This window comes from Microtus pennsylvanicus, chromosome 13, assembly GCF_037038515.1.
Source record: "Microtus pennsylvanicus isolate mMicPen1 chromosome 13, mMicPen1.hap1, whole genome shotgun sequence".
NCBI classification, from domain to species: Eukaryota; Metazoa; Chordata; class Mammalia; order Rodentia; family Cricetidae; genus Microtus; species Microtus pennsylvanicus.
In genome coordinates, this window is record NC_134591.1 from 44,191,742 (window position 1) to 44,217,250 (window position 25,509).

The window sequence follows — 25,509 nt, forward strand, 5'->3', positions numbered from 1 at the left end:
CAGAACATGGGAGGCAGATGAATCTCTGATTTTGAGGCCAGTCAAGGCTACATAGTGAGATACTGTCTCAAAAGAAAAAAAAAAGATGGGAGGTCAGAGCTGGAGAGATGGCACTTATTTTTATAGAGTGCCTGGGTTTGATTCCCAGCACCACACATAAAACTTAAAAATCTAAAAAAAAAAAAAGTGAAAGGGAAGAGAAGAAGGCACCTACACACTAAGAGATGCTGCAGACACTCCAGGCATGGAGAAGGCACCTATACACTAAGAGATGCTGCAGACACTCCAGGCATGGGGAAGGCACCTATACACTAAGGGATGCTGCAGACACTTCAGGCATGGAGAAGGCACCTATACACTAAGGGATGCTGCAGACACTCCAGGCATGGAGAAGGCACCTATACACTAAGGGATGCTGCAGACACTCCAGGCATGGAGAAGGCACCTATACACTAAGGGATGCTGCAGACACTTCAGGCATGGGGTGCTGCCTCAGTGATTAATAGAGTATACTGGGCTGGGCAGTGGTGGTGCACACCTTTAATCTCGGAACTCAGGAGGCAGAGGCGGGTGGATCTCTGTGAGTTCGAGGCCAGTCTGGTCTACAGTGTGAGTTCCAGGTCAGCTAAGGCAACTACTCAGAAAACCCTGTCTCAAACAAAAAGAGAGAGGAGAAAGGAGAAAAAGAACATATTGCTCTTGCAGAGGACTGGAATTTTGATTCTCATCACCCACACTGAGCAGTTCACAAGTATCTGTATCCCCAGCTCCTTTAGCTTCCAGTTTCTCTCTCTCTCTCTCTCTCTCACACACACACACACACACACACACACACACACACACACACACACACTCTCTCTCTCTCTCTCTCTCTCTCTTCCTCCCTCTCTCTCTCCCAAACACACACACACATACTCTCTTTCTCTCTCTCTTTCTCTCTCCCTCCCCCACAATAATAATAATGATAATGATAATAATTAGGTTTTTTTTCTCAAGACATGGTTCTCTATGTAGTCCTGGCTATCCTGGAACTCACTCTAGACCAGGCAGACCTCAAACTCGGAGATCCGCCTATCTCTGCCTCTTGAGTGTTGGGATTACAGGTGTGCATCACTATGCTCTACCTATAATAAATCTTAAAAAGACATTCAAAAATTTTTTTACCTTTATTTTTTTGAGAGTATGTGTGCCATGGCACATATATAGAGGTTAGAGGGCAATTTGAAGGAGTCAGTCTGATGGTCTGAGGTCAATTCCGGGCACAACATGATGTAGAAGATAAATGACACCTGATAACCCCCACACATGTGCAGCAAGCATGCACACCCTCCCCAATAAATAAATAAATGTAACAAAATTAAGACATTAAAAAACATACAAAATAAAATGCAATAAACAAAACTAAGACAAAAGAATAATTGCAGGGCTGGAGAAATAGCTCAGCGGTTAAGAACACTGGCTGCTCTTTCAGAGACCTGGTTCAACTCCCAGCACCAACATGGCAGCTCACAACTGTCTGTAACCCTGTTCCAGAGGATCCAATGCCCTCATACAGACATACATGCATGCAAATCACCAATGCATATGAAATAAAAATAAATAAATCATTAAAAAGTTTTGTTTTGTTTTTTTCTGGTTTTTCAAGACGTCTTTGGAGTCTGTCCTGGAACTCGCTTTGTAGAACAGGTTGGCCTCAAACTCACAGAGATCTACCTCCTCTGCTTCTGAATGCTGAGATTAAAGGCATGTGCCACCACCACCTGGCCATAAAAAAGTTTTCTAAAAAAATAACAGTTGATTCTTAAACTTTTGGGTAAGATTAATTATAGAAATAAAATACAAATTTGCAGGGCTATAGCATAGAACAGTGTAACAGCAGAAGCCTTAAAAATGAGGAAAAACACAGTAAAAGAAAACAAGAAAAAAATAAAATAAAACAAACAAGGTAAGCATGATATCCTAGAAGCTAAGTTTAATAAAGCAAAAGTACTACAAGGAGGAAAGCAACGTAACTGTCAAATACCTCTCTGGGTCGAATAGGATCAAGTATGAGAATCAACTTTGGGTTTAGGAGATGTCAAGGAATTCTTCAGAGTTCAGAGTCACAGCTTGGTTGACAAAGTAAGCCTTGGGAGTTAGGTGGCCAACAAATTTAAGACCTTACTTGTGAAGTGCAAGACTAGGAAACAAATGATGACAAAAGCCATTGAAGGAATTTCTGTGGTCGGAAAACCAGCTACGGTGTAAAGGAAAACCCAGGAAAAGCCAAACCAAGACTTATTTCAGTAGAGGTGGGCAGGCAGAGTAGGAAGCACACACACTTGAGATTCAAACTGTCCAATGCACAGAACAGGTTCTAAGATCAGCTGGCTATCACTCCTAGAAAATCATTTCTGGGGCTGGAGAGATGGCCTTGTAGTTAAGAGCACTGGCTACTGCTCTTCCAGAGGACTTGAGTTCAATTCCCAACACCCACATAGCAGCTTGAAGCTGTATGGAATTCCAGTCCTAAAAGATGTGATGCCCTCTTCAGGCACAGGCACACAAATGGTACACATACATCCAGGCAACACATTTGTACACACAAAATAAAAGGAATGTCTTTTGGGACAGGGTATGGTGGTATACAGCTTTAATCCCGGCACTCTATAGGTAAAGGCAGAAAGAAGGATCACTGTAAATTCAAAATCAGTCCCTCCACATTGTGAGTTTCAGGCCAGACAGGGCTACAAAACTTACTAAAAACAAAACAAAAACAAACAAAACACAAGAAAAGAAAAAGAAAAACCATTTTCTTAACTAGGTATGGCGACTCACATCTGTAATCCCAACACCCAGGAATCTGAAGCAAGAGGACTATGGAGACACCAAAATAAGTAATGCTTATGTAAGCACAATAAGTACAACAGGTGCTTAGAAACACCTGCCCCATAGGAATACTGGGAAGGTATACTGGCTGTTTCTTGGATCCATTACTTGGCCTTATAGCCAAAAGCCAAGCTAAACTCATGGTAACACAAAACTGAAATAACCATTTTAGACATGACTCTTAGCAATTACACTAAATTGGATTTTTGTTTTGTTTTGTTTTTGAAGACAGAGTTTCTCCAAACATTCCTGGTGTCCTGGAACTCATTCTGTAGACCATGCTGGCCTTGACGTCAGAGATCATCTGCCTGCCTCTGCCTCCTGAGTGCTGGATTAAAGGCAAGCACCAGCACCACCCATATAAATTGGATAAATTCTAACAAAAGAGAAGGCAATCTCAGTTCTTTTCCTTCAACCTGTCTTTTTTTTTTTTTTGGTTTTTTTTTTTTTTTTTGGTTTTTTCGAGGCAGGGTTTCTCTGTAGCTTTGGTGCCTGTCCCGGAACTAGCTCTTGTAGACCAGGCTGGCCTCGAACTCCCAGAGATCCGCCTGCCTCTGCCTCCCGAGTGCTGGGATTAAAGGAGTGCGCCACCACTTCCCGGCAACCTGTCTTATTTTTGAACTGTCAAATCAGTAGTCAAAGAAACATCAACCTTTGTACATACTTGAATAAAGAAGTTCTAAGGAGCCTTTGTCTGTTTTGAGTCAGTTATGTAGACCTTGCTATGTAGCTCAGGCTAGCCTCAAAACCTCTGTCTCAGTCTCCTATGCTATTACAGACATGAAATACCATGCCTTATTTTTTAAAGTGTTTTTAAATTATTTACTTGTTTACGTGTATGATTTTATCTACATGTATGTCTAATGCCTGTAAATGCTACAAGAAGACATCAGATCCTCTAGAACTAGTTACGGATGGTTGTGAGCTGCCATGTGGGTGTGATAGGGGTTGAACGAGGCCAGGTCTTCTGCAAGTATAGCCAGGGCTCTTAACTGTTTAGCCATCTATCTCTCCAGTCCAAATGTTTTAAAACATTATTACTATTGTTGCTGTTGTTATTACTATTATTTGTGACAGGGTCTAAGTAGTCTTAGCTAGTCTGGAACTCAGTATGTATATCAGAATTTCAAATTCTGAAATCTGCCTGCCTCTGTCTCCAGAGTACTGGGATTAGAGGTGAGCACTCTAACAAATGAACTCTATCCACAGGCCCCACTGGACATTTGAGACAGGGTCTTACTATGTAGCCCTTGCTACCTAGAACACACAGAAATTCACCTCCCTCTGCCTCCATGAGTATGCTTGGCCCCGCTGGACTTTTATTTGATACTACTAGCCTAATGTAAGCCTTTCCACTATACAATGATTTTCCATGCCTTATTTCATATAATAGACAATTATCCTAGTGAGATCTTGTGGAAGTAAACAATTGACCGTCAGACAAAATACATTTTTAAGATCTAACCTTCAAATGTCCTTTGCCCGTAAGGAATTCAGAGTAACCAGCATCTGTGGCCAGCAAACCTACAAACTGCATGCTGGGCCGCTGCTGTATAAAGGCTTCAACAGCTTTGTCTGTCACATGCTTCCTCCCTGAAACATCCAGGGAGACAAGATTAGGCAAAATGTCCTTTTGCTCTAACAATCGCAGGGCTATGTCTGATGTGAACTGTTTATCATCTGAGATGTCAAGATGATTCAGATGTCTTAGTTCCCGAACAACATCAAGGATCTGGGTAGTAGTCATTTTTAAACATTTCAAATGGTGCATGGTGAGAGACTTGAGTCGGTCTTTGCAGGCCAGCAGGGCAGTGATATCTGTGATTGAGGTGTTAGAAATGTCCAGGCTTTCCAGTCTAGGCAAGGAAGCGACTTCAGCCAGGTCTTCGTTGTAGAAGAGGACATTAGTGATGCTCAGAGCGCGAAGGCCAGAAAGTCGGCTGAAACACCGCTCATACGGGTCCTCGAGGGACAGAGTTAATGAATTTAGTACTAAGCACTGAAGATTTTGCTGGATCCACTTGTTACTGCCAAGGCCAGTTATGATGTCTGTGATAGTGATGTCGGCGTTCACACCCGTGGCATCAAGTTCTACTAACTTATGGTGGCAGAAGGCTTTCCGGAAAGCAACAGCAGAAATCTTTGCTTTGCGAATGCAAGCTCGCTTTAGGCGCATCTGATTACCCCTGAAAATTCCCACAGTTCCATCATTCAGCAGACCTGGGGGAAAATAAGCAGTATTTTAACTTAAAAACAAAACAAAGAAGCAAACAAAAAACAGTCAAAGAATAGCAAATATTTCCATCACATTTTAACTTTCTAACATAATTCCATGTAGCTGTATTACACTTGATACAATTCTGTGAGATGAAGATACTATTACTTAGACTGAGATTCAAAAGGGGACTTTCCAAGATTATGGAGCTGGTAATAGCAAATGGAGATTCACCAACACCTGTTTTTCTTCACTCTGAGACACACAGGCAGCTGCGATCCCCAGTGCTTCCTTACAATTAGATATACCACATATAGTCAAGGGGCTGTAGGCTTAAGCACCTGCGTGTCAACTATGATTCCCCACACGCTCCTCTCCTTCTGGGACAAAGGAGAAGCTTCAAGTTCTAGAGAGATTGTATTATGAGGGCTGAGTGTCTACCAACCTGGATACTAATGTAACTAAAGAAAGGGAATCTTCAATGGACCTTGCAGAGTTTATATATGAGCAAGGTTTAAACTTTACACTAACATATTGATACCAATATATTTCTAGACTATCTTTTAAATTCACAATACATTATTACATATATAGACATACACACAATATATTTAGTAGATATAATGGCTAGAATTCATTGTTAAACTATTAGTCAGAGCTGGGGATGATGGCACATACCTTGAATCCCAGCACTCAGGAGGCAGACGCACACAGATCTCTATGAGTTCGAGGCCAGCTTGATCTACACAGCCAGCACTGCATAGAAACCCTGCCTCAAAACAAACAAGCAAAAAAATCCACTAGCCAGATCTGAAACCCTTTTATTTTGGTTTAGTGTTTTTGAAGCTGTTGTTGTTTTGTTTTGTAGATGGGTATCTGTGTTTACCAGACCTGGCTGCCCAAAACTTGCTTTGTAGATCAGGCTGGCCTCAAACTCACCGAGATCCACCTGCCTCTGCTTCCCCACTGCTGGGATTTAAGACGTGTGCCACCACACCCCGTGTGGCTTAGTTCTTAAATTTTTAGAAATTGTACTTATTTATTCATGTGTGTGCACATGTTTGCACATGGCATGGCATAAGTGTGGAGGTCAGAGGACAACTCTGTGGAGTTCGTTCTTACCTTCTACATGGATCCCCAGAATAGAACTCAGGTCTTAGGCTTGGCAGTGGTGCTATTTATCTAGGGAGCCATTGGGTCAGCATCTGGCGTTTTGTTTGTTTTTGAGACACAGTCTCACACTGTATCTCTGACTGGCCTCAAACTTGTAGACAGTGCTTGAAACACTGGCCAGGCAGTGGTGGCGTATGCCTTTAATCCCAGCACTTGGGACACAGAGGCAAGTAGATCTCTGTGAGTTCAAGGCCAGTTACAGGACAGCCAGAGCTACACTAAGAAATCCTGTCTTGGGGGGAAAAAAGAAAAGAAAAGATCTGGGCATGGTAGTACACACATGTGATCCCAATACTGGAAAGGCTGAGGCAAGGAGATCATTTTGAGTTCATTATTTAGTTAAACTCTCTGCCTCAAACACACACACACATATGCACACACAAACACACACTAAAGTAGAATAAAGTTTTTTCCTAAAGAAAGAGGGATAAAAGAAGAAATTATAGGGGGGCTGGAGAGATGGCTCAGTAGTTAAGAGCATCGCCTGCTCTTCCAAAGGTCCTGAGTTCAATTCCCAGCAACCACATGGTGGCTCACAACCATCTGTAATGAGGTCTGGTGCCCTCTTCTGGCCTGGAGACATACACGCAAACAGAATATTGTATACATAATAAATAAATAAATATTTTAAAAAAAAAGAAGAAATTATAGGACAAATGCAAAAAAACACAAAACAAAAAAAAACCAGAGCAAAGTAAAAGCCTCTTAGAAATGCTGGGCCATGGCAGTGCACACCTTTAGTCCCAGCACTCAGCAGGCAGAGGTGGAAAGATCGCTTGAGTTTGAGGCCAGCCTGGTCTACAGAGCTAGTTCTAGGACAGCCAGGGCTACACAGGGAAACCCTGCCTTGAAACAAAAAAGGAAATGACCTATTAGACAACAGTGCTACAGATTATGATACATAGGGAAACCCTGTTTCAAAAAATAAAATAAAAAAAATCAGTTGCATCATGCTAAGGGATGTGTAGTAGATAAAAGGCAGTACAACAACCCCGTCAATCAACACAGATAACCCCCCTCACTCACATCTATAACCAGCTCCTCCTTCCACTGAACTCCATAAAGTAAAGCCCCAAACAGTAACAAACAAGACCATTCAGTACTCTCCCACTCAGGTGGTCCCATCTCTCTTGGTAGAGTATCTGTGTATCTAAAACTTGAACTTTTTATTTTGCTATAATGAATCTTACTGATTTTTTTTTTGTTTGTTTTTCGAGACAGGCAGATCTCTGAGTTCAAGGCCAACCTGGTCTACAGGAGGAGTTCCAGAACAGTTAGCCAGGACTGCACAGAGAAACCCTGTCTCCAAAACCCAAAAACAAACAAATTTTAAAAACCTAGCAACAGAAAAGAAACTAATATAACACAAAACTGAAACTTTTTTTTTTTTGAGATAGGTTTTCATGTAGTCCAGACTGAACTCAAACTCTCTCTGTAGCTGAGGAAGACCTTGAACTCCTGATTCTCCTGTTCCGGCCTCCCAAGTGTTACAGGCATGTGCCAATACACCTAGCTTTTATTTATTTTATTTTTGGAGTGTATATGCATGTTATACTGTACATGTGGAGTAAGACAGGTTTTTCCTTTCACCATATGGGCCTGTGGAACTGAAGGTCATCAGCTTTGGCAGCAAGTACCTTTACCCACTAAGCTATTTCAGGGGCCCATTACACCTGGCTTTTATTTATTTTTAATTTTTTAAATTGTTTTTACTGAGCTATATATTTTTGTCTATTCCTCTCCCTTTCCCAGGGGCCCCATGCTCCCAATTTACTCAGGAGATCTTGTCTTTTTCTACTTCCCATGTAGATTAGATCCATGTATGTCTCTCTTAGAGTTCTCATTGTTTTCTAGGTTCTCTGGGATTGTGAACTGTAGGCTGGTTTTTCTTTGATTTATGTCTAAAAGCCACTTATGAGTGAATACATATTTGTCTGAGTCTGGGTTACCTCACTCAATATGATGTTGTCTAGATCCATCCATTTGCCTGCAAATTTCAAGATGTCATTTTTTTTTCTCCTGTGTAGTACTCCACTGAGTAAATGTACCACATTTTCCTTATCCATTCTTCGGTCAAGGGGCATTTAGATTGTTTCCAGGTTCTGGCTATGACAAACAATGCTGCTATGAACATAGTTGAGCACATGTCCTTGTAGTATGATTGAGCATCCTATGGGTATATAACCAAAAGTGGTATTGCTGGATCTTGAGGAAGGTTGTTTCCTAATTTTCTGAGAAATCGCCATACTGAAATCCAAAGTGGCTGTATCAGTTTGCACTCCCACCAGTAATGCAGGAGTGTTCCCTTTACCCCACATCCTCTCCAGCATAAGTTGTCATACTTTTAAAACAAATTTTGAGACTGAACATGCTGAGCATGATCACTGAGAAATACTGATATTACACAATCTCTTAAATTGTTGCATAGCATTTTAAGCGACTTACTTTTAATATACTACTTATTGATAGTTATTCTGGTTCCTGTGTCAGAATGCGAGTTAAGCAATTCAGTGAAAATAATCAAATATAGAGGTTTTCTTTTCTAAATTATACCAAATAACTCAATTACAGCTCCATTTTCTTATTCTTCTTTGGGATGCATAATATGCATTCACACCTAACAATATTTTTCTTTTTCTTCTTTTTTACTTTATATGGGTGGGGGTAAAAAAGTACGTGCAGAGGCCAGAGGAGATTTTCCAGTCTTCTGTTGTTAGTCTTCTTCCTGTGCAGCAGGGTCTCTTACTGAACCGGGAGCGAATGGTTCTTCTAAGTATTTATTTTAAATCAGGGTGGCAACAATAATCCTTTCGTCTTCATTCCTTACCAAGTGCTGGGTGTAGCCACACCTGGCTTCTCGTATGACACTGGGGATCCTAATGCTGAAGTACTTTATGTTGTTGAAGTCCTTTACCCACTGAGCCACCTCCAGCACCCAACAGTATTTTTCATACACATGTATGTGAAGCAGAGGCAGACGATCTCTTGACTTTGAGGCCAGCTTGGTCTACAGACTGAGTTCCAGGATAGCCAGGGCTACACAGAGAAACCCTGACTCAAAAACAAAACAAACAAACAAAAAAACAACAACAGAAAAGAGTCAAGACCAGAAACCAGTTTTTTCATAATAGTATGATTCTCCCACTGTCAAGAGAAGATGTAAGGTATTTCTATACCTGTTGACGTCTATGTAGAAATACTGTAGTTAAAAAAGTTCCTTTTTTAAAAGAATCACTTTTTAGGTGTTGGAGAAATGGCTCAGTGGTTAAAAGCATTTGACATTTCTATAGAGGGTCAGTGTTCAGATCCCAGCACCCACAAATACTCAAAACAGTCCCTAACTCCAGTTCCAAGGGATCTGACACCTTCTTTTGATCTCCATGGGCACCAGGAACGCACATGGTGCACATACATACAAGCAGCCAGAACACTCATCCACATAAAATAAATAAATCTAAATATGTGTGTCTATTTTAAAAAATTACTTCTTAAATCAAAAAAGAAAAATAATGGTTTGCCTAGACTGGAAAGGAAAAAAAAAAGCATTAAAGCTGAAGCAAAAACAGGTCAGTAACTGAATTCCTTTTCCTAGAATCAGGCTCATCTGACTTTTTCTACTATTTCTAAGAAAACAATTAAAGGGGCCATAGCAGTATTTTACAATCCAATGCCAATTAACAGCACACAATTTGTGTCTTCCATCTTTCATCATTTACCATGAAATGCCATGGTCTGAAGCAGTCGGTCAGCTACCTCCTGTGGAAATACTCCGGGTTCCTGCAGACACAGCGTTCCATCTTGTCTTGCTGAACAGAACTTCTCAAGGTTAGTGGTCAGGAAACTCAAACAGATGTCAAGTAAGGAATAGGGAGATGCTTCCTCCTTGGAACACAGGAAAGAGCATAAAGGAAACAAAAAAGTGAACAAATTAATTTCCAGAAAAGTGGAGAATAAAACGCTTATTTACTCATTCAATAACTATTTATTGCCTATGAGACAGACAATAAATACCATGACAGCAACAGATACTGTGTTAGGCAGTAGGACATAGTCTGTTATGTGCATTTCAGAAGAACAGACATCCTGAAACAAATTTCCACCATCCCTTAAGTACTACAAGGGAAACCACACTGGGTACGTGTTAACACCCAGCTGATTCTAACCAGTCAGAGGCAGATAGGGAAGGCCTCAGAGGAAGGGCAGATTAGCCCTCCTAAGTCATCACCCCGATGCGCTATCAGGTCTTCATAGGCTCTCCCCACACTGAAGACAGCACTCCTTTTTCTTGTCTTTTGAGACAGAGTCTCACTGTGTATCTACCTCTGGCCGGACTAGAACTTAATATATAGATGAGGCTGGCTTGGAAATCAGAGATCCACCTGCTTCTACCTCTGGAGTACTAAGACTAAAGGTGAGCATCACCACGCGCAAGCACAAAGCCAAAAATTCTTAAAACTGTTGACTTTCCTATCTGAATCCTTCTGTGCTATGTCCACTTAGCACACAAACTAGAGTTATCTGAATGGACAGAACCTTAATAAAGAAATGCAGGAAGAAAAGGTTTGTCTTAGCTCACAATTCCAGATTTCAGTACATCACAGGTCAATCAAGGTGCGAGGAGTTTAAAACTGCTCACATCACATCTACAATCAAGAGCAGAGGGACGAGTCATACACATTTGGTACTCAGCTACCCTTCTCGACTCTTACACAGCCCAGGACCCAAAGCCAGAGAACTGAACTGTACCACTAACTTTCAGGCTGAGTATTTCCACATCTGTTAAGGCACCAAGACAGTCCCCCAAAGACAAGCCCACAGGCCAACCTAATGTAGACAGTCTGTCACTGAAATTCTTCCCAGGTGATTTTAGAGTGTGTCAAGTTAACAAATAATTAACATCACATCTCCCTACTCTATCAAATAAGTATTTTTATAGTCTTCCCTTTCACCAGGAGTGTGGGTACTTTAGAATTCCTGCCTTTATGTGGTGGTCTCAGTCCTAATTCTTATGAATCAAATTCAAAATGTCATCTACTACTTGAAAGGCTCCTAAGGTTGACAAGCCCATCAAGAGACAACAATGGCACTACTAGTGACCTTTTCCTGTACACCTGAAAGCTGTTTTTGTTTCATCTGTAAGAAGTACTTTTATAGGCTGGGCAGTGCTGGTGCACACCTTTAATCCCAGCACTTTGGAGGCAGAGGTAGGCGGATCTCTGAGGGCAGCCTGGTCTACAGAGAGAGCTCCCGTACAGCCAGGGCTACACAGAGAAACCCCTGCCTAGAAACACCTCCCTCCAGAGTCATTCCATTATATTTTTATTTAGCTATTGTGTGTGTGTGTGTGCACGCACACATGTAGGGATGTATAGTGTATATGGGAGCACATGCCAACATATACACGCAGAGGTCAGCACACCTGTCTTGGTCACTGTCCTACTGCTGTGAAGAGACTCCACGGTCAAGGCCACTCTTTAAAAGCATGTGATTGGGGATGGCACATAGGCAGACATGGTGCTGAGAAGTAGCTGTGAGTTCTACATCCTGATCCACAGGCAGAGATAGAGAGACAGAGACTCTGGCCTATCCTCAGTGATACACTTCCCTCAACAACCCTTCTAATCCTTCTAAGATTTGTTTCTCTCTCCACATGGGTCCTAAGGACTGAACTGAGATCAGGCTTTGTGCCTTTATACACTATGCTACTTTCACAGTCTTGGTTTTGTTAGAGATAGAGTCTCACTCTGAAGTTCAAGTTGTCCTTAATTCATGGCATCCTTCTACCTCTGCCTTCTGAGAACTAACAATCCTGATGTTGAGGTGCCACCTGGCTTAATGTTATCATTGTTTGTAGTGCTGGGGCTCAAACCCAGAGCTTTTTTTATGCCAAGTAAACTATCACTAAGCTATAGCAATTGTTTATTTTCTAAATATTGGATAAGAAATTAAGTAACTTAAAAGATTAGATAACATGGGGCTGGAGAGATGGCTCAGAGGTTAGGAGCATTGCCTGCTTTTCCAAAGGTCCTGAGTTCAATTCCCAGCAACCACATGGTGGCTCACAACCGTCTGTAATGAGGTCTAGTGCCCTCTTCTGGCCTTCAGGCACAAGACAATATTGTATGCATAATAAATAAATAAATATTTAAAAAAATAGATAACAACTTTCGAGAGAAATGATTATTTTATTTTAGAGATTGGGTCTCACTATATTGCTTAAAACTGGCCTAGGGGCCAGAGAAGAGCTTGGCAGGTAAAGGTGCTTGCCACCAAGCCTGATAACCCAGTGTGATCCCTGAAATAATGTGGTAGGAGAGAACTGACTCCTGCCACATTCCTCTGTGACCTCCACACTCCCAATGCGGCACTCTTCATTCCTTTTTTTATTAACATCTCTTTGAAGGACTAAGTAATATCTTGTACTTGGACTTCAGTTGTCTGGATTAAAATGCCATTTACAAAACTATGTAAACTTATTAGGTAAAGGACTTAGTCTTCCTGTATTTCAGTTCATGATCTAGAAAAATGCATAAAGCAGTTCCTACCTCATGAGACTATCTGTTGTCAGAAATAAATACACTCTAAATACAGCACTCCTGAAGTAGTGCCCAGCATGTACTAACTGCTGAGTCAGTGCTTATTATAGAATGTGAATTCCACCAGGAAAAAAATGTTTTGTTCACTGATACAGTCATAAGCCTAAAATAACACCTACTACATCATAACAACAAACGTGCATTAAACAGTGAATCGTCAAACACAAATATACTGTTAGGTGTACTTCACACCTAGAGAAAGGCTACCTATGTAGCACCATGGTAGAGCATGTCCCTATTATACAGAATACTTGGATTCAATTCTGATTGTGACAGATAAAATAAAATGCTACAATATTTGAGCTGAGGATAGAGCTAAGTTGTAAAGCCTTTGTCTAGTACCCAGAGATACTAAGTCACGGGTTAGAACTGAAAGGTGGACAAACATCACCGAAGCGCACACATACCCATCCTGACTTCCTACCACCATACTTCATAAGAAAGCACCTCTTGGTTCTTTGTAGTGCTAGGGTAGGGATTATACAAGTACAGAGTGTCACTGAGCTATAGCCCTCCCCCCATTATTCTGTACCAATAATTCCATCAAGTCAGGCTTCTAGAAATAAGCATCTGAGACCAGATGTAATCAAATCCTCTATTCTACCCCTTTCTGACACCTTACAAATGAAGAAGTCAATAAGTAGTCTAAAGGACATAGGTGATATCATCCTCAATACAGATATTAGGGGCCGAAGAAATGGCTCCACAGTTAAGAGAACTGGCAGTTCTTCCAAGGAACCTGGGGCAACTCACACCTGTCTGTAACTCCAGTTCTGGGAATCTGACACCTTCACAGAGACATACATGCAGGTAAAACACCAATGCACATTTTAAAAAAGAATGCAGATATTATGAACTACTGGACGTAGGGTTTTTGTTTGTCTGTCTTTTTGTGCTGGGGCTCAAACCCAAGGTCTTTTGCTTGTTTTTGAGATGGAGTCTCCTACCACAGGCTGGAGTTGAATTCAGAGACAGCACTCCCCCACCCCCACCCCCAGTGCTGGGATTAAAGGCGTGTGACACGAGAGCTGGCTCAAACTCAGAATCGCGTCTCCTCCGTGCTATCGAATGCTCTACTGCTAAGCTATCCCCAGTTGCTTTACTAAAAGAAATCACTAATTACTCTTTAGAAACTCTTAGATTAAAGATTAAATTTTCTGCATGCATCACTTCAGAACCTAGCCAATATGGCAAGTAGCTATGTCCTAAAGGGCAAGGAGGCAGAGTTCTAGCAAAAAAGATCAAGGTCTCAAACAGTAATCAATCCCCTCCCTGCTTCCTTCCTTGGTCATGTAGTAAAGCTATCCTAAGACGTAAAAATTTAGGTCAGTAATCACTGGGCATTTATGGATCATACCGAGTGATAACACAGAGATGCCTCAACATTATTTCCCTCCTAGCCACAAGTCTGAGTTTTAAAGTACAACAGAGTTCACAGTTACAGGTTTAATAACGTAAAGACCAGTTATGGGCTTTGCTATTTATTAGTTATATGGTCTAAGGAAAAGCAATTAACTTCTAAGTTTCCTTATCTGAAGAAGTGAAGCTAGACCTCTACTTTATCTCATCAGACCGTAGTTTGGAATAGATGGGATGTGTGTAAAACTAGCTCTAAAATACTAAAGTAAGCTAGGCATGATGGCGCACACCTGTAATTCTAGCAAAGGCAAAGTCAAATGGAAGGAATGAAAAGTCAAGGCCACCCTGGGTAACAAAGCAGGTTCAAAGCCATCTAAAGCTGCATAGTGGGTGTAAATCTCAAACCAAAGACTACCTATGTAGCACCATGGTAGAGCATGTCCCTATTATACAGAATACTTGGATTCAATTCTGATCGTGACAGATAAAATAAAATGCTACAAAATTTGAGCTGAGGATAGAGCTAAGTTGTAAAGCCTTTGTCTAGCATTCACAAGGGCCTGGGTTTGATCCTCAGCATTACAAAAATCCAGCCAACCAATCAAGAGCCTTTATGTTATTAGCAAATATGAACACCAGTGAAACAAGAGTCCTTGGTATAAAAAGTTTGATTAATACATTCTTCAAATCTAAGAAGTCAAGTTTATGAAAAACTTAAACTCTTTAACAGTAATTACCTTTAATTACCTTTCCTTTAAGGAACAGGAGAGCCAGGCTTAGCATTTGGAAGGGAGAAACAGAATGAGCAGGAGTTCAAGGACGGCATGAGCTACAAGAGACTCTAACTCATAAATCAATAAAAAATTATTTTTTTCAAGACAGGGTTTCTTTGTGTAGCCCTAGCCGTCCTGGAACTCTCTTTGTAGACCAAGCTGTCCTGCCTCTGCCTCCCGAGTGTTGGGATTACAGGAGCGCATCACCTGTAATGCTAAAAATTCTTTAAAAGCAACCAAAAATTTAATAAAGTTAGAAAATGCTAATAGTCTAATACTTAACTTTTGCAAGAACTTTGTTTAATGAATAAAGGATTTTATTACATTTATTTTTATTCTGTGGTTTGTATTTAGTAATTCTGTTGTTTTGTGGTCCTGGAACGCTAACCCTGTGCCTTGCACATGCTGAGCAAGTGCGCTAAGATTGAGCGACACTTTAAACCCTGTGTTGTTTGGGTTTTGTTTTGTTTTGAGAAAGGGCTCACAATGTAATCCAGGCTGGCCTCAAACTCTAGATACTCTTGTACTTTCCAAATATTGGGATTACAAGTGTGTACTGTTTTTAATAATTTCATAAATCCCTAATGGCAGTTTATACGAAACTGAGAATCAGTAAGCAAAATTCTAACACTAACATAAATACACTCTTCTCTCAACTCCACACTATAGAAAGAGAGGTCACTATAGAAAATGCACTTAGTCTAGCCAGGCAGTGGTGGTGCATGCCTTTAATCCCAACACTTGGGAAACAGAAGCAGACGGGTCTCTGTGAGTTCAAGACCAGCCTGGGTTACAGAGCAAGTTCCAGGACAGGCACCAAAGAGAGAAACCCTGTCTCGAAAAACAAACAAAAAAAGAAGGATGGAAGAAAGAAAGAAAAAAAATGCACTTAGCCGAAGAGTGGCATGCCAGGTCCTTGCAGTTTGTTTTCTTATACTCCTTCCTCCAATTTAAACCACACTACTGGGCTGGTGATACAGCTCAGCAAGTTAAGGGCACTTGCTGAAAACGGACAACCTGAGCTCAATCCACAGGTCCCAATGGTGGAAGGAAAAGACTACTGTACGTTGTCATTTGACCTCCACACACACTCAACACACAGATAATATAATGATTTTAAAATAAATAATTTCAGCTGGGTGGTGGTGGCGCACGCCTTTAATCCCAGCACTTGGGAGGCAGAGGCAGGAAGATCTCTGTGAGTTCGAGGCCAGCCTGGACTACAAGAGCTAGTTCCAGGACAGGCATTAAAACTACAGAGAAACCTTGTCTCGAAAAAACAATAAATAAATAAATAAATTCAAGGAAATTGCTATTATGACATAGTGAGAGTTTATACATTGCCTACTTGTACTGAACAAAAGCTGTCCACATCCCAGACCAAGTTTCATAATTCACTTAAGGGCCATCCTTCCTCCATCTCAAATATGACACTACTTCCTGTGAAGTCTTTCCACCTGGTGACCGTGGCTGTACCTGCAGGCCTAGCACTTGGGAGGGTAAGGCACAGGATCACCTGAATCTACCACTCAAGTCCAGCCTGGATATTGCAAAAGCCCATCTCAAAAAAGCAGCAAACAACAAGCTTTTCAAGAGACTAAGGTTTTTAATGTGATTCAGGGTCTTCTCAGTCTGACCACAGGTTTGTTTGTCTAATTTACCACACCCTCAATGCTAAAGTCACAGTTTCTAGAACACATCCTGCTAAACCTTCATGCTACCTTTAGTGACTTTTGTTGTTATTCTGTTTTGCTTTTTGAGAGGATCTCTTGTAGCACAGGCTGACCTCTGTAGTAGGAGGCTGCTTTGTTCATTCCTGGCTGCCCAGACTTGAAATAATCGCATAGAAACTATATTAATTAAACCACTGTTTGGCCTATTAGCTCTAGCTTATTTTTTTTCCAAGACAGGGTTTCTCTGTAGCTTTCTCTGTCCTAGAACTTGCTCTTGTAGACCAGGCTGGCCTTGAACTCACAGAGATCCGCCTCCTGAGTGCTGAGATTAAAGGCTTGCGCCACCACCTCCCGGCTAGCTCTAGCATCTTAATTTAACCCATTTCAACTAATCTGTGAAACGCTGTGTGGGTGTGGCTTACCGGCAAGTTTCGGTCTGTCTCTGGCAGTGCTACACGGCTTTTCATTGACTGCCTTCTCTCTCCCAGCATTCAGTTTAATTTTCCCCACCTAGCTCTGTGAGAGCCAGCCATGATAATATAAGTCTGGGCAGAAAGGAAGTTCTTTACTTCCTCCAACCATTACCACCTGTGACTCTTGCCATTGATAAATTTAAATGAAGTCTGGAGTCTCAGTAGTTTACCTTGAGACAACGCCTGGCAGGCCAAGATTACCTGACCCCCACCCAAGAGCAGACCATTCAAAGGAATTCCTGGCATTCCAAGCACTGTATAGAAACACTTGCCAGCACTTCACCAGGACACCCTAGACAAATGTCAGCCAATCAGGGGTCCTGAACCTCAGAGACCCCTCACCCCCACCTTTACTACTATAAAAACCCAATTCTAATTAAGCTTGGGGCTCTCCAGATATTCCAATATGTTGAACATGTGGAGAGACCGAGCTTGCAAACTTGATTAAAATAAAGGCTCTTTGCTTTTACATACGGGACTTGGTCTCCTTTGTTGGCTTTTGTGGGGACCCACGGATTTGGGCGTAACAGCTCTGCTTTGCCCTATCACAGGCTAAGCCAGCTTCTTTATTCATTAACCAATAAAAGCAACACATATACAGAAGCACTGCCCACACCAGACCTGAAAATCAGCAAGAATGACTCTGAATCTTCCTGCTGTCACCTGAGACTAAGTATGCACTAACCTAAGCTCCCCGGCCTTATTTTCTCTTGCCCCCTTCCCACTGATCCCCTTACTCTTCCTAACTAGCCCCCCTTTCTATTTTCATGTCAGAGAAAAATAGGACCCATGAGCCTCTCCCTCTCCATGACAGATTAGTGATGAGCCCAGTCTAGGGTAGATCTTGTAACACAAGTAACCAGAGCTACCATGAGTTTAAGAGCACAACAGTTGTGCCCTGATCCTCATGCCTTTATCTACACACTTTACTTTCAGCATTTTTGGTATCCGTGACTTTTCTCGTCATAGTGCTAGGACTACCCGACAAGAACAATTAAAGGGAAAGATTGATTTGGCTCACAGTTCAAGACCATGTTCTGCCATCGTGGGAATGACATGTCAGGAAAAGTGAGGCAGCTGCTTACATCCCACCAGCAAGTAGACAGCAAAGAGCCAAGGCCTAAATCAGGCCCAGCTTTAACTCAAAAAGCATGCCCCGTGGTAACACACTTCCCCAGGTAGGCACTACATCTTACAGGTTCTACAGCCTACAACAGAAGACCATACAGAAGTTAACTTTAGACACTGGAGCATATGGAAGACTTTTCACATTCAACTATTATACTGTTGTTTCTAATATATTTTAATTATGTTGCATTCATGTCTGAGTATGTGGATGTGAGTGCAGGTGCCTGAGGCACTCAGAGGCCAGAAGAGGGCATCACATCCTCTGGAGCTAGAGTTACAAGAGGTTCTGAATCATAAGATGGGGGTGCTGAGACCCAAATTGAAGTCCTATGGAGGAGCATCAGAATCACTTTGAACCACGAAGCAATTTCTTCCCAGGGTCCTTTATGGCACTGTCACATGCGTTTTGTTGGCCCTCCCTCCATTCTCTCTACCTCTCTGTCCCCATCTATCTTCTCCCAATAGTCCCTATTACACTTCCACCACTTTTTAAAAAGATTTAATTTGATTTCTAAATATGTATGTCAGTATATGTGCATATAAATGCTGGTGCCTGTGGAAACCAAATTCTCTGGAGCTGGGGTTCCAGGTAGCTGTGAACCACCTGATGTTGGTACTAGACACTGGACTTAGATCCCTTGGAAGAATATCAAGTGCTCTTAACCAGTCACTATTTCCTCATGTGGATTTTGTTTTTGAAACTGAGTCTTGCTATGTAGTCCTGACTGTCCTAAAACTCCTTACTAGACCAGGCTGGCCTTGAACTCACAGAGAACCTTCTGCCTCTCTCTGCTTCCCAAGTGCTGGGATTAAAGGCATGTGCCACTGTATCCAGTTTTCATTTATTTATTTATTTAAACCACTGCAATCAAGGTGCCTATACAGTATCATCCAGGTCTCAGCAGCTGGCCAGAAGCCATCTCTGCATCCATGTTTTATACTCTGAAGATGAGACACTCTAATAATCAACAACAGCTAAAAATATAACAATATAGCAATTGAGATATATCCTATGAAAGAGCTGCATAACAGAGATGAGTGTGACCTAGGGGTTTTTGTTGTTATTTTGTTTTTTGTCTTTTGAGGAGTAGGCAGGACAACCAGGATTTCCTTGACTTTCTTGGATGGCAAGTCAACGGCACATGTGGTTCCGTGGTTCCTTCTAACTATACCAGCCTCTCCACAACAGAACTCTCTTAAATTAATTCCTCGGGTCTCCATTTGAAAGAAGGATCCTTTCCAAAGCCACCACTGACTATCATACTCCATGATGCCACCATGTCTTTCTTAGCACATTTTAAGTATGCTAAACCTTTCACACCTAAAAACTACTCTATATTCACAAACATATAAAAAGGTAGGGACCACACCTATTTCACAATCTGTGATATTCCCAATGCAAACACAGTCAAATGGCAGAAACACTGTTAGATGAATGGAAGGTCAGGACTGTCTTAGGCCTTACGTATCAGCATTACAAGAGTTCTTGAAAGAAAACAATTCTCAGGCTCAGCTCCAAACTTAATGAATCAAACTCTAGAGGCACGGAGCCCAACAAACCCTTCCTGATTCACAGTAAACTCTGAGAATCGCTGCCTTAAATATCTCAAGTATCCAATGCATCATAACAAACATTTGGAAATATATACTACAAAGCTTTCTAATAACCATTCAATTATTTACTAAAAATTTATTAAACACACTGTGCAAGGAAAACAAAAAGTAGCCCCTACTAGTAATTTCCGGCTCCCAATAGGCCAGTACTTTCCTTCTTCACCCTCCCATACACTCTTACTGTGCATACATATTTGAACAAGCAAGAACAACACAAGTCAGTTGAACATGAAGTTTAAAGCACAATAAAGCTGGCCAGGCAGTTGTGGAACATGTTTTTATCCCAGCACTCAGGAGGCAGAGACAGGCAGATCTCTGTGAGTCTGACACCAACTTGGTCTACAGAGCGAGTTCCAGGACAGGATCCAAAGTTAGAGAAACCCTGTCTCGAAAAACAAAACAAAACAACAAAAAAAAACCACTAACGCCCAAGTATCTGCTGTGGTTTGATTGTATTTCCCCCAAATGCTTATGATGAGTGTCTTACGACTCTAGCCTACAAGATGGTGCCTTCGGAAAATGATTAGATCAGCTAGGCAGAACCCTCTGAATGAGACTAGTGCCCTTATTTAAAAGAAGCCCCAGGGAGCAGCCTTGCTTATCCAACAAGTACAGGGAAAACATGCGTCTATGAACCAGTGCAAAAATTCCCACTAGACACTGGGTATGGTGGTGCATGCCAGCACTCAGGTGGCTGTGGCAGGCAGACACCCTCCAGGTGGAAGCCAGCCAGAACTACATGGCAAACTAGATAGCAAGGCTGCTCAAATAAGGATGCCGGGCAGTAGTGGTGTATGTCTTTAACCCCAGCAGAGGTAGGCGGATCTCTGAGTTCGAAGCTAGCCTTGTAAACTGAGCTACTTCCAAGACAGCCAGGGCTACACAGAGAAATCCTGCCTCAAAAAAATAAAATATACAAAACATATTTAACAAGGGGGGAGGAGTGGGATGCAACTCAGGATACAGCTCGGATGACAGAGTTCTTATCTGGCATGCACAAGGGTCTGGGTTCAACAAGGCTCGACACACACCTAAAATCTCAGCACCAGGGAAGCTGAGGCAGGTGGCTCGGGAGCTCAAGATTATCCTCCACTACACAGGGCCACACTGAGGCTTTGCTGTAGGGAGTGGTAAAAGAAAGGGCTGGGCAAATAGCGGTCATATAAATGCTGTCCTGGAAAGGAGGACCTGAACTCAGATCCTCAGCACCCATATAAAAGCTGGGCATGGGGGCTGGAGAGATGGCTCAGAGGTTAAGAGCACTGCTGCTCTTCCAAAGGTCCTGAGTTCAATTCCCAGCAACCACATGGTGGCTCACACCATCTGTAATGAGGTCTGGTGTCCTCTTCTGGCCTGCAGACATACACACAGACAGAATATTGTATACATAATAAATAAATAAATATTTTTTTAAAAAAAAAGCTCGGCATGGCGATGTGTGCCCGGAACCCTGGCACTGGAAGGCAGAGACAGGCACATTTCTGAAGCTCACTGGCCAACCAGCCTAGACAAATGGACAAGCTTCAGTTTCAGTAAGGGATCCTGTCTCAAAAAATTAAATAAAGAAGAGGATTAGGGAGATAGCTCACAGTGAAGAACACTTGTTGCTCTTTCAAAGAACCAGGGTTCAATTCATTCTTACAACCATGTATAATTCCAGTTCCAGGGGCTCTGACACCCTTTTCTGACCTCCAGGCACACAAGCAGTACGTATCATACACACAGGCATTTTGCATATTAAAAATCTCAAAGAAATTTTAATTAAAAAAAGCAACTCTGGCCTACACACACACACACATACATTCATATATACATACGCATGTACATGAGCACTTACACACGCATGCACCCACACTATACACATGTTAACACACACACACACACACACAAAAAGAAAACACCTTTCAGACAACAAGTGTATTGGCACCTGTTCCTGGATATCCTATACTTCAAAACTCTTACATTTTTCTGTAAGTTTGCCAGCTGATATTTTGTTATAGCACCCTAAATGGACTAAGACAGGATCTTTCTCACCTCATTTCCTATACACATCCTTCCTCCTTCCAGGCAGTAAACAGGAAACCCTTTACTACAAATCTTTTCTTTCTTTTTCCCCCCAGAGACAGGATTTCTCTGTGTAGCCCAGGCTGGCCTTGAACTCACAGAGTTCTGCCTGCCTCTGCCTCCCTAGTGCTGGGACTAAATGCATGCGCCACCATACCTGGCTTTCACAATACATCTTAAATTTCGTTCATCCTTCTACTCAAATTTATAATGAAGCTTTCTCCTTCATTCCCAAATATTGCATATACATTCTATACATGTTTCAGGCCCAGCTCAAATGACTCTTTTGAATCCCAGTGGGAAAGCCCACATTTCCAAAAGTCTAGCAGTCTGGTATCTTCTCCAGCAAAATGGCTCTTTGGTCTGTGACTATCACGACAGCCCACACTATCTTCCTTTGCACACTGAAAGCAAGATGCTTCAGTCTGCTAGGTGCCTCCAATTTCAGTGTGAGACTGTGCTTGTCAGCTGGGGAATAAGACCACTAATCGAATCATTCAAGTGTCTACCTGATCTGGGCCCTGGAAATAAAGGGAATTAAGTAAGGCACAGTTGTTTCCGAAATCTAGATTCTACGGGAAGGAACAGATTAGCACACAATGACAGCAATGTCACTGGAGAATGACAACCTATGAATGGCAATCAAGGGAGCTAGGGAATGTTTATAATGTTTATATGTTAAACGACCAGACAGTAAATGACTTTCCTAAAAATTAGATGGAGAAATAAAGAAACAAGGAAACTATGATTAGCCTGAATCCTTTTCAGTAGAATGTATTATTCCTTTGACTAGAAGGTAGATCAAAATTTAGCTTACTGTATATGACAGAACAATGTTTTCAATATATATACTGTAAAACACGGGTAACTCAACTTACTTACAAAGGGCTGTAGCCACAGCCATTTTGAAGCAGAAGGAAAATGTGCAAAGGAAAGGTCCCTCCAAGAAAGGGCGGAAAGGGCAAAACAAACGCACCTTTAGAAAAGGAATTCAGAAGACTGTCACAATCTGACTGCCAAGGTGATGTTCAGACCTCAAACGCCCTTGTCTCTGCCTCCCAACAAAAACATATCATTTGTTCTGAGCAATAAATGTCATGTTTACAAATTTAAAAAGGCTTTTAAATTCCGGAACTGTAACTCCACATGCAAACACACTTGAAACAAAAATTTTCAAAACCTTTTTAGATATATCTGTCAAAAGGCCAGATGATCACATACAGACACAATATGTTCTCTGTAACACACTATCACTCAATTTTTTGCAATGACACTGGGTAGTAAAGCTTCCAGACTATTTCTCCATACCTCCCATCTCCCCCCTTCCGCCCTCCAAAACAGAAAAGGGAAAGGTAGGCTTCGAATCTGTACGTGCCCGCCCAACAGCTCCCGGGAAGCAATCGCCTTCAAATTGTTCCTGCTTAGCCCCCTGAAGTCTGAAGAAGGAAAAAGGGACAGATGTGCGAGCCGGAGACGGGGGACATCCGACAAGGGGCAGAGGAAATGCGGATGGTCGAGGACCAAGGGGAAGAGGGGGCGGCGGAGATAAAATGGTGAAGGGGAAAGGGGGACGAGGAGGGAAAGCAAGCAAATGCGGGAACGAAAAACAGGGAGAAAAGGGGGGGAGCTAACGATTACAGAGGAGAAAGGGAGAATGGTTGAGGAGAAAAGGGAAGGGTTAAGGACGGGGGTTGGGGGGAATGGAGAACGCGAAGGAGGCTGTCACGGGGGGACAAAAGGGTGTCACCGGAGAGGAGGGAGATTAAGGGATGTCCCCTAAAGGGATTCGCTCCTGCTGGATGGGGAACGACGGGCCGGAGAAGGCGGAGACCGGGGGTGCGGGAAGAAGGGTGAGGAGGCTAGGCTGCCCGGTATCCTCGGGCCACCCGGGGATTGTGGGGGTAGGCAGGCCGCGCTAGCTCACCATGGCTGCGTGGGCCTGGTCCTCCGGCATGCAGTCTCGGTCCTGCGTGCGGCGGCGGGCCGAGCCCGAGCCCACCCCTAAGATCAGCCGGCGAGGGGGCTCCAGGAGGCTCGGGTCGGGCAGCGGCTCCGGGCTGGGCCCAGGCCTCGGCCTCGCTCCTCTGAAGTATACCACTCCAGCCGCAGCCGCAGCCGCAGCCTGACCGAAACACAGACTCCGCCTCGCTCGCCGTGCCCGCCGCGCCCCGCCCCCACGAGGACCCGCCCCTCTCCCCGTGCCCGCCCCGCCCCCACGAGGACCCGCCCCTCTCCCTGTGTCCGCCCCGCCCCCTAGAGGACCCGCCCTTCTCCCCGTGCCCGCCGCGCCCCGCCCCACGAGGTTCCGCCCCTCTTCGTCCCGCCCCCTCGAGACTCCGCCCCGTCCTAGCAAAGATTCCCTTCTCAAAGCGTTGACTCCTTTAAAGCTCTTCTGAGAGGCAGAGCTTTAAACCCGGAGACTGCAGTGTTGGCCCATAGCTCACGCTCATTTTTTAAATTTAGCTTCTGATTCCCGGTCATTAATTATCGTTGTCATCGTTCTTGGTGATTTCAGCGTTCTGTTACATGATTTTATTTTGCTTTGCTGTTTGCTTTGCTTTGTTTGTATTCTGAGAGAGCGTCTCTCTACATAGCCTGGCTGTCCTGAAATTCATTATGAAGACCAGTCTGGCCTGGGACTCACAGAGATCCTCCTGACTCTGCCTCCTGAATGCTGGGATTAAAGACCATACCCCACCACACTCAGTGAATGATTTTTTTCCCAAATACATTTTTTCTTTTTTTGAGACAAGCTATGTAGCCTTGGCTGGCTTAGAACTCACCTTGTAGACAGGGCTAGCCAGGAACTTTAGAGAGATTCACCTGCCTCTGCCTCCTGAGTGCTGGGATTAAAGGTGTGCACCACCACCACTGCCCAGCTCAAATACTTATAAAAGAAATTATAGTTATTTATTTTGTGTGTATTTGGGTGTGTATGGGACATGAGTACCTGTAGATGTCAGAAGACTTCCAGTTGAGCGAGTTGGTTCTTTTCCACCGTGTTGGTCTTGAGAATTGAACTCAGATAATCATTTTCGGAGGCAACCACTACATCATCTGACCAGTTCTAAGTCATTTAGTATTTTTAAATTTTATTTTATGAGTATGGGTGTTTTGCCTGCATATATCTCTGCACGCCACTTGTGGGTTGGTGCCCTTTAGGCCAGAAAAGGGAAGCAGAGCCCTGAAGCTACAGCTGCCGTGTGGGAACGGGAATCACACCATTGTGTGCTGGAAGAGCAGCCAGTGCTCTCCAGGGCTGAACTCTCTCTCCAACCAAAGATGTCGGATTTTTGTGGTGCTCCGGCCTTTCTGGCTCCTCTACTCTGGGGATCACCCTTGTTCTTGCCTTTCATTGCCACATTTCTTACTACCAATGACTGTGATCTCTCGAAAAGTCCATTAATATTTTTATTTATGTATGCATTTATTGTGATGCTGAGAATGAGCCTAGGGCCTCTAAAATATCAGACAAGTGCTCTTTCTGCCTGAGTCCCATCCTCTGGCCCCACAATCTCAGTTTTGCCTGCCTTCTCCTCCTTAGCCTCCTGTCTTTCTAGCTCACTCTCCAAT

At 42.8% G+C, this 25,509-nt stretch overlaps 1 protein-coding gene across 2 annotated transcripts in view; it reads right to left on the reverse strand.

Annotated features, from left to right (window-relative positions):
- Positions 1-24,108, reverse strand: part of Zyg11b (zyg-11 family member B, cell cycle regulator) — a 53,834-nt gene extending 29,726 nt beyond the window's left edge. For both annotated transcript variants that reach the window (XM_075946538.1, XM_075946539.1), the window contains exons 1-3: positions 23,861-24,108; positions 9,973-10,138; positions 4,334-5,088 (exon numbers count right to left, since the gene is read on the reverse strand). In XM_075946538.1, coding sequence (XP_075802653.1) covers positions 4,334-5,088; positions 9,973-10,138; positions 23,861-23,890 — 951 coding nt within the window. In that variant the 5' untranslated portion in view covers positions 23,891-24,108. The remainder of the gene's footprint in view (positions 1-4,333; positions 5,089-9,972; positions 10,139-23,860) is intronic.
- Between the last annotated feature and the right edge of the window lie 1,401 nt (positions 24,109-25,509).